This window comes from Oncorhynchus keta, chromosome 10, assembly GCF_023373465.1.
Source record: "Oncorhynchus keta strain PuntledgeMale-10-30-2019 chromosome 10, Oket_V2, whole genome shotgun sequence".
In the NCBI taxonomy this organism is placed as follows: domain Eukaryota; kingdom Metazoa; phylum Chordata; class Actinopteri; order Salmoniformes; family Salmonidae; genus Oncorhynchus; species Oncorhynchus keta.
Genome location: NC_068430.1, coordinates 75,851,984 through 75,861,983, shown reverse-complemented (window position 1 = coordinate 75,861,983; position 10,000 = coordinate 75,851,984). Strand labels below are relative to the sequence as shown.

At 45.4% G+C, this 10,000-nt stretch overlaps 1 protein-coding gene across 1 annotated transcript in view; it reads left to right on the top strand.

Annotated features, from left to right (window-relative positions):
- LOC118381309 (voltage-dependent T-type calcium channel subunit alpha-1I-like) overlaps positions 1-10,000 on the top strand; it is a 214,320-nt gene that overhangs the window by 148,738 nt on the left and 55,582 nt on the right. The window contains exons 24-25 of the mRNA XM_052526088.1: positions 617-706; positions 7,206-7,398. Of these exons, the coding sequence (XP_052382048.1) occupies positions 617-706; positions 7,206-7,398 (283 nt within the window). The remainder of the gene's footprint in view (positions 1-616; positions 707-7,205; positions 7,399-10,000) is intronic.

Genomic DNA, 10,000 nt, shown 5'->3' with positions numbered 1-10,000 from the left:
GTAGACAGGTAGGAGGGGGCAGGGTGGTGTGTGTGAAGGGATATGGACAGAGAGAGAGTAGACAGGTAGGGGGCAGGGTGGTGTGTGTGAATGGATATGGACAGAGAGAGAGTTAGACAGGTAGGGGGGCAGGGTGGTGTGTGTGTGTGGATATGGACAGAGAGAGAGGTAGAGAGGTAGGAGGGGGCAGGGTGGTGTGTGTGTGGGATATGGACAGAGAGAGAGTAGACAGGTAGGGAAGGCTTCTGAAGTGTACATTGAATAGTGTTTGTGGAATGTTAAAGAAACATATTTTAAACAGTGAGAAGGCTCTGAGAGTCTCAGAATAGTGTTTGAGGAATGTCTAAAGAAAGATATTTTAAACAGTCAGAGTGTCTGAGAGAGAGAGAAGAGAGAGAGAGAGAGAGTAGAGAGAGAAGAGAGAGAGAGGAGAGAGAGAGAGAGAGAGAGAGAGAGAGAGAGAGAGAGAGAGAGAGAGAGAGAGAGAGAGAGAGAGAGAGAGAGAGAGAGAGAGTCCTTATCATGAGACACTGAGTCTCTAGAGGTGTTGGGTTCATAAATCACCGACTAACTGTCTGTCTGGTAAATAACCAGAATGTGTTTCTGTCTCCTCCAGGCTCTGATGTCTCTGTTTGTGCTGGCATCTAAAGACGGCTGGGTCAACATCATGTACCATGGTCTGGATGCTGTGGGCATAGACCAACAGGTACTGTAGAACACACACAGGGCTGTTGCAGTGACCATATTACCGCCACACCGGCAGTCATGAGTCATGACCGCAGTCAAATTCTACACGGTAATCTCCTCTTATGCACTCTGGATATGCGTTGGTAGTACCCAGCTCACTAACGAGCATCAGGTCCTAACGGCCTGGTACTCAGGGCTCTGTTGTCCCTCGACCCACCTTCAAGTCCTAACGGCCTGGTACTCAGGGCTCTGTTGTCCCTCTAACCACCATCAGGTCCTAACGGCCTGGGACTCAGGGCTCTGTTGTCCCTCTAACTACCATCAGGTCCTAACGGCCTGGTACTCAGGGCTCTGTTGTCCCTCTAACTACCATCAGCTCCTAACGGCCTGGTCCCTCTACTCAGGGCCCTCAGTCTGTCCCTCTAACTACCATCAGCTCCTAACGGCCTGGGACTCAGGGCTCTGTTGTCCCTTTAACTAACCACCATCAGGGCTCTGTAACGGCCTGGTACTCAGGGCTCTGTTGTCCCTTTAACCACCATCAGGTCCTAACGGCCTGGTACTCAGGGCTCTGTTGTCCCTCTAACTACCATCAGCTCCTAACGGCCTGGTACTCAGGGCTCTGTTGTCCCTCTAACCACCATCAGGTCCTAACGCCCTGGTACTCAGGGCTCTGTTGTCCCTCTAACTACCATCAGCTCCTAACGGCCTGGTACTCAGGGCTCTGTTGTCCCTCTAACTACCATCAGGTCCTAACGGCCTGGGACTCAGGGCTCTGTTGTCCCTCTAACCACCATCAGGTCCTAACGGCCTGGGACTCAGGGCTCTGTTGTCCCTCTAACCACCATCAGGTCCTAACGGCCTGGTACTCAGGGCTCTGTTGTCCATCTAACTACAATCAGCTCCTAACGGCCTGGTACTCAGGGCTCTGTTGTCCCTCTAACTACCATCAGGTCCTAACGGCCTGGTACTCAGGGCTCTGTTGTCCCTCTAACTACCATCAGGTCCTAACGGCCTGGTACTCAGGGCTCTGTTGTCCCTCTAACTACCATCAGGTCCTAACGGCCTGGTACTCAGGGCTCTGTTGTCCCTCTAACTACCATCAGGTCCTAACGGCCTGGTACTCAGGGCTCTGTTGTCCCTCTAACCACCATCAGCTCCTAACGGCCTGGTACTCAGGGCTCTGTTGTCCCTCTAACTACCATCAGCTCCTAACGGCCTGGTACTCAGGGCTCTGTTGTCCCTCTAACTACCATCAGGTCCTAACGGCCTGGGACTCAGGGCTCTGTTGTCCCTCTAACCACCATCAGGTCCTAACGGCCTGGGACTCAGGGCTCTGTTGTCCCTCTAACCACCATCAGGTCCTAACGGCCTGGTACTCAGGGCTCTGTTGTCCCTCTAACTACCATCAGCTCCTAACGGCCTGGTACTCAGGGCTCTGTTGTCCATCTAACTACCATCAGCTCCTAACGGCCTGGTACTCAGGGCTCTGTTGTCCCTCTAACCACCATCAGCTCCTAACGGCCTGGTACTCAGGGCTCTGTTGTCCCTCTAACCACCATCAGTTCCTAACGGCCTGGGACTCAGGGCTCTGTTGTCCCTTTAACCACTCTGACATCAAATGCGATCAAAAATCACATCAAACACTTATCATTAAAACAGTATGGCGTTTTTAAATCCACCCCACTGTGATTGATCCATGTGACTAAATGAAGTTCACCAACAGGTTGAAACTGAGTGGAAAACATGTTCATTGTGGATGTTGTTTCAAAGCCAAACACAATGACATGGACAGCGCTTTCTAAGCGGATGATTAGTACAAAACAACCATAAGCATATTAGAGCTGATGTATACACACATATTAGAGCTGATGTATACACACATATTAGAGCTGATGAATACACACATATTAGAGCTGATGAATACACACATATTAGAGCTGATGTATACACACATATTAGAGCTGATGAATACACACATATTAGAGCTGATGAATATACACATATTAGAGCTGATGGTATACACACATATTAGAGCTGATGAATACACACATATTAGAGCTGATGAATACACACATATTAGAGCTGATGTATACACACATATTAGAGCTGATGTATACACACATATTAGAGCTGATGAATACACACATATTAGAGCTGATGAATACACACATATTAGAGCTGATGTATACACACATATTAGAGCTGATGTATACACACATATTAGAGCTGATGAATACACACATATTAGAGCTGATGAATACACACATATTAGAGCTGATGAATACACACATATTAGAGCTGATGTATACACACATATTAGAGCTGATGAATACACACATATTAGAGCTGATGAATACACACATATTAGAGCTGATGTATACACACATATTAGAGCTGATGTATACACACATATTAGAGCTGATGAATACACACATATTAGAGCTGATGAATACACACATATTAGAGCTGATGTATACACACATATTAGAGCTGATGAATACACACATATTAGAGCTGATGAATACACACATATTAGAGCTGATGAATACACACATATTAGAGCTGATGAATACACACATATTAGAGCTGATGTATACACACATATTAGAGCTGATGTATACACACATATTAGAGCTGATGAATACACACATATTAGAGCTGATGAATACACACATATTAGAGCTGATGAATACACACATATTAGAGCTGATGAATACACACAGGCCTACCGTTGAAATCGGAAGTTTACATACACCTTTGCCAAATACATTTAAAATCAGTTTTTCCCATTCCTCCTGACCGAGCTGGTGTAACCGAGTCAGGTTTCTAGGCCTCCTGGCTCGCACACGCTTCAGTTCTGCCCACACATTTTCTATAGGCTTGAGGTCAAGGCTTTGTGATGGGCACTCCAATACCTTGACTTTGTTGTCCTTAAGCCATTTTGCCACAACTTTGGAAGTATGCTTGGGGTCATTGTCCATTTGGAAGACCCATTAGCGACCAAGCTTTAACTTCCTGACTGATATCTTGAGATGCTGTTTCAATATATCCACATAATTTTCTTTCCTCATGATGCCAACTATTTTGTTCACCAGTCCCTCCTGCAGCAAAGCACCCCCACAACATGATGCTGCCACCCCCGTGCTTCACAGTTGGGATTGTATTTTTCGGCTTGCAAGCATCCCCCTTTTTCCTCAAAACATAATGACGGTCATTATGGCCAAACAGTTCTATTTTTGTTTCATCAGACCAGAGGATATTTCTCCAAAAAGCAGTTGCAAACCGTAGTCTGGGTTTTTTTCTGGCGGTTTTGGAGCAGTGGCTTCTTCCTTGCTGGGCGGCCTTTCAGGTTATGTCAATATAGGACTCGTTTTACTGTGGATATAGATACTTTTGTACCTGTTTCCTCCAGCATCCTCACAAGGTCCTTTGCTGTTGTTCTGGGATTGATTTACACTTTTCACACCAAAGTACGTTCATCTCTAGGAGACAGAACGTGTCTCCTTCCTGAGCGGTATGGCGGCTGCATGGTCCCATGGTGTTTATACTTGCATACTATTGTTTGTACTGATGAATGTGGTACCTTTAGGCGTTTGAGAATTGCTCCCAAGGATGAACCAGACTTGTGGAGGTCTACAATTGATTTTCTGAGGTCTTGGCTGATTTCTTTTGATTTTCCCATGATGTCAAGCAAAGAGGCACTGAGTTTGAAGGTAGGTTTTGAAATACATCCACTGGTACACCTCCAATTGACTCAAAGTATGTCAATTAGCCTATCAGAAGCTTCTAAAGCCATGACATCATTTTCTGGAATATTCCAAGCTGTTTAAAGGCACAGTCAACTTCGTGTATGTAAACTTCTGACCCACTGAAATTGTGATACAGTGAATTATAAGTGAAATAATAATAATAATGTTTGGCAAAGTTACTTGTGTCATGCACACAGTTGATGTTCCAACCGACTTGCCAAAACTATAGTTTGTCAACAAGAAATTTGTGGAGTGGTTGAAAAACAAGTTTTAATGACTCCAACCTAAGTCTATGTAAACCTCCGACTTCAACTGTAGATATGAGTCCAAGCCTTAAAGAATTAAACTGAATTAAAATAATGATTGTGTCTTTTAACAATACATAACCTACCGCATGTTACAAAAACATTTAAGATATCTTTGGTACATCATTGGTATAGTCTAAATTAAACAAATTCAGTTAACCTGCAATTATAGTGCATTTGTATTTGATTTTGAACAGCCTAGTAGTAGGGCATTTTTGATATTTTGATAATTATCTTTAGCTACACATAATATCTTACTTGTATGAGGCTTGTATGAGGCTTGTATGAGGCTTGTATGAGGCTAGTATGAGGCTAGTATGAGGCTAGTATGAGGCTAGTATGAGGCTTGTATGAGGCTAGTATGAGGCTAGTATGAGGCTAGTATGAGGCTTGTATGAGGCTTGTATGAGGCTTGTATGAGGCTTGTATGAGGCTAGTATGAGGCTAGTATGAGGCTAGTATGAGGCTAGTATGAGGCTTGTATGAGGCTTGTATGAGGCTAGTATGAGGCTAGTATGAGGCTAGTATGAGGCTTGTATGAGGCTTGTATGAGGCTTGTATGAGGCTAGTATGAGGCTAGTATGAGTCTAGTATGAGGCTAGTATGAGGCTTGTATGAGGCTAGTATGAGGCTAGTATGAGGCTAGTATGAGGCTTGTATGAGGCTTGTATGAGGCTAGTATGAGGCTTGTATGAGGCTTGTATGAGGCTAGTATGAGGCTAGTATGAGGCTAGTATGAGGCTTGTATGAGGCTTGTATGAGGCTAGTATGAGGCTAGTATGAGGCTAGTATGAGGCTTGTATGAGGCTTGTATGAGGCTAGTATGAGGCTAGTATGAGGCTAGTATGAGGCTAGTATGAGGCTTGTATGAGGCTTGTATGAGGCTTGTATGAGGCTTGTATGAGGCTAGTATGAGGCTAGTATGAGGCTAGTATGAGGCTTGTATGAGGCTAGTATGAGGCTAGTATGAGGCTAGTATGAGGCTAGTATGAGACTTGTATGAGGCTAGTATGAGGCTAGTATGAGGCTTGTATGAGGCTAGTATGAGGCTAGTATGAGGCTTGTATGAGGCTTGTATGAGGCTTGTATGAGGCTAGTATGAGGCTAGTATGAGGCTAGTATGAGGCTTGTATGAGGCTAGTATGAGGCTAGTATGAGGCTAGTATGTGTGGAGGCCTGAACAAGCTAAACGTGTTTATGTTAATTAACATTCAATTACTGTGAGACCGAATGTCTTCTGCTTGACAATAACCGGCTGACAAAATTTCATGACCGCCACAGCCCTACACACACGCACACGCACTCACGCACGCACGCACGCACGCACGCACACACACACACACACACACACGCACACACGCGCACACACACACACACAGTTGGGTCAACGTCATGTACCACGGACTGGACGCTGTGGGCATAGACAGGTAAACATTAAAACACGTACGCACACTCCCACACAGAAACGGGCACACATACACACACGCACTCACGCACTCACTCACTCGCTCACTCGCTCACTCACTCACTCACTCACTCACTCACTCACTCACTCACTCACTCACTCACTCACACACACACTCACACACAAACACATATTCACATTCGCTGTAAAACAATTGATTGGAAAAGTGGCTGCAAACAAGTTTTCCTGCTGAAAATAATGTGTTGGATGAGTCAGCAGATTTCTTTGACTCTCCTGTTGTCCCTTATTGAAAACCAGAACATGTTTTCCTCCTTGCTTCTTCCTTTTCTCTTGCCCTTTGACCTCTCTTTCGTATCCATTTTTGCTTTTCAATCTCTCCCCCTCACCTCTTATCCTCCCTTTTACCCCATGCCCATTTACTCTCTCTCTCTCTCTCTCTCTGTCTCTCTCTCTCTCTCTCTCTCTCTCTCTCTCTCTCTCTCTCTCTCTCTCTCTCTCTCTCTCTCTCTCTCTCTCTCTCTCTCTCTCACCTCTCCCACTCCCTTCCTCCCCCTCCTCCCCCTTCTCCCTTTCAGCCTATGGATGCTGATCTTCCTCCTTCCTGAATGAACTAACATCTCTTTCCTCCTCCCCTCTCTCTCTCCCTCTTCCTCTCTCTCTTTCTCCCCTCCCCTCCCCTCTCTCCCCATCCCCCTCTCTATGCTCATCCACCTCTCTCTCTTCCCTTCCTCCCCATCTCTCTCCCCCTCCCCCCTCTCTCTACCCTCCCTCTCTCTATGTCCCTCCCTCTCCCCCTCTCCCTCTCGCTTCCTCTCCCTATCTATCCTCCCCCTCTCTCTACCCTCCCCCCCTCTATCTCCCTCTCTCCCCCTTCCCCTTTCTATCTCCCTCTCTCTCTCCCCCTCTCTCTCTATCTCCCTCCCTCTCTCTCTCTCCTCCCTCTCTCTCTCCCCCTCTCCCTCTCTCTCTCTCCTCCCCTCTCTCTCCCTCCCTCTCTCTCTCCTCCCCCTCTCTCTCCCTCCCTCTCTCCTCCAGCCGTCTATTAACAACAATCCGTGGATGCTCCTGTACTTCATTTCCTTCCTCCTCATCGTCAGTTTCTTCGTCCTCAACATGTTTGTGGGCGTGGTGGTGGAGAACTTCCACAAGTGCAGACAGAACCAGGAAGTGGAGGAGGCCAAAAGGAGGGAGGAGAAACGACAGAGACGCATGGAGAAGAAGAGGAGGAGTAAGTGAGAGATGGATGGAGATGGAGGGAGGGAGAGAGAGAGGGAAGGAATGGGGGGAAGGAAGGAGGGAGGAATGGAGATGGAGGGAGGGGGGAGGAAAGGACGGAATGGAGGGATGGAGGGGGGAGGGATGGGGAAGGAGGGAGGGAGGGAGAGAGAGAGGGAAGGAAGGAATGGAAGGAGGAATGGAGATGGAGGGAGGGGGGAGGAAAGGAAGGAATGGAGGGATGGAGGGGGGAGGGATGGGGAAGGAGGGAGAGAGAGAAAGAGGAGGAATGGAGGGGGGAGGGATGGGGAAGGAAAGAGAGAGAGGAGGGATGGAGGGGGGAGGGATGGGGAAGGAAAGAGAGAGAGGAGGGAGGGATGGGGAAGGAAAGAGAGAGAGGAGGGAGGGATGGGGAAGGAAAGAGAGAGAGGAGGGATGGAGGGTGAAAATAGATATGGTTACATAGAGGAAAAGTAAAGTCGTGTCAATTTTTATCAAATCACATTTTATTTGTCACGTGCTGAGTATAACAGGTGTAGACTTTACTGTGAAATGCTGACTGGAGAGGCCTTTCCCAACAGTGCAGAGTTAAAGTGTCCAATGAGTGTGAAAGTGTCCAATGAATGAGTGTGAAAGTGTCCAATGAAGTGTCCAATGGATGAGGGTGAAAGTGTCCAATGGATGAGTGTGAAAGTGTCCAATGAATGAGTGTGAAAGTGTCTAATGAAGTGTCCAATGGATGAGGGTGAAAGTGTCCAATGAATGAGTGTGAAAGTGTCCAATGAAGTGTCCAATGGATGAGGGTGAAAGTGTCCAATGGATGAGTGTGAAAGTGTCCAATGAATGAGTGTGAAAGTGTCCAATGAAGTGTCCAATGGATGAGGGTGAAAGTGTCCAATGGATGAGTGTGAAAGTGTCCAGTGAATGAGTGTGAAAGTGTCCAATGGATGAGTGTGAAAGTGTCTAATGAATGAGTGTGAAAGTGTCCAATGGATGAGTGTGAAAGTGTCCAATGGATGAGTGTGCATAGAGGCCGTGCAACAACAACAACAACAAGGGGTCTATGCATATAGTCTGGGTAGTAGTTTGATGAAGTGTTTGGCAGTCTGATGGCTGGTGTATGTACAGGATACACATGGTATACACCTTCCTACTAAATGCTTACTGCCAGGTTCCTTCTCTATAATGACACAACAATAAGACATAATAACACATAAGGCTCCGTAGAATAGAATAGACATTGTATCAAGTGAACATACACTTTGAGAAGAATAGGTTCCTGGAGGATCTTTTGGCGGTTCTTCAAATTGAAACTGTGGGGGAACCTCTATAAGTTCTTCATAGAACCCTTTAAATGGAACCTCAAAGAACCTTTTGAAGAACCTTTTCTGGTTCATTTTTGATCTACCCCCCCTCCCCTGTTATTACTAATAATAATATGCATAACAATAACAACACAAATACAGTATTTTAGTTCTGTGTTTTCTGATTTTATTGGCAAAGCATAAAAAAACAATCTAAATATGAGGAAAACTCCCAGCAGAGCCCCAAGACCAATGGGTTTTCCTCTGTCCTGTTGATGTTAATGTGTTGATGTTCTCTGTATCTATAGAATGATTTCACAGTGGATGGTCATCTAACAGGTTTCCTGTTTTACTCATCAGAAGTGTAGGGAGTGAGAAGTCTGTGAATCCCAAAAATAGTCATTATGCAGATGAACAAATGATGCACATGTCAGTATTCCTACCTTGGTTTGTGTTCAGCCATCTACAGACACAGAAATGAGCAGTTCAGTCATCTGCACCCAACACAGCTATTCTTCAACATATTCTTATAGACTAAATATTGTTATCTTTTTGTTGATTGATATCCATTGAATTGTGTCCATTTTTTGTTATGAAATATTTTCACAAGTATGAAAAGAGATGGTATAATCATGAAACAATATACATTTAGATGATAGAATGGACCAACCTTACCTTACATTGAGATCTTTACATGTGTCAGTTAAGTCCCTGCTCATTCTGTCCTTTCAAATTCAAATCCAAGTGTTTCAGTTGGGCAAATAAGACCCTCCAAGAACCCCCACCAACTAAAGAGGTTTCTTGATGAACCCCACCTCCTATGGGGTTCTTGGAAGAACCTTTTGGGGGCATTTTGAGTGCCAAGAACCCTAAGGTTCTTTGAAGAACTTCAAGGACCTGAGAAGAACCCTTGTTGAACAACACATTTTTAGAGTGTATAGTTATTGTTATAAAGGTAGAAACAGGTCAAATAACATGAGATTCATTGAACCAAATATGAGAAGTAGAAAAATAAGAATATGAAAGTGTGATTAAAAGTTAGGGAGGATTGGGTCAAACTGAAAGTTGGGGAGGATGGGGTCAAACTGAAAGTTGGGGAGGATGGGGTCAAACTGAAAGTTGAAGGATGGGGTCAAACAGAAAGTTAGGGAGGATGGGGTCAAACTGAAAGTTGGGGAGGATGGGGTCAAACTGAAAGTTGGGGAGGATGGGCTCAAACTGAAAGTTGGGGAGGATGGGGTCAAACTGAAAGTTGGGGAGGATGGGGTCAAACTGAAAGTTGGGGAGGATGGGGTCAAACAGAAAGTTGGG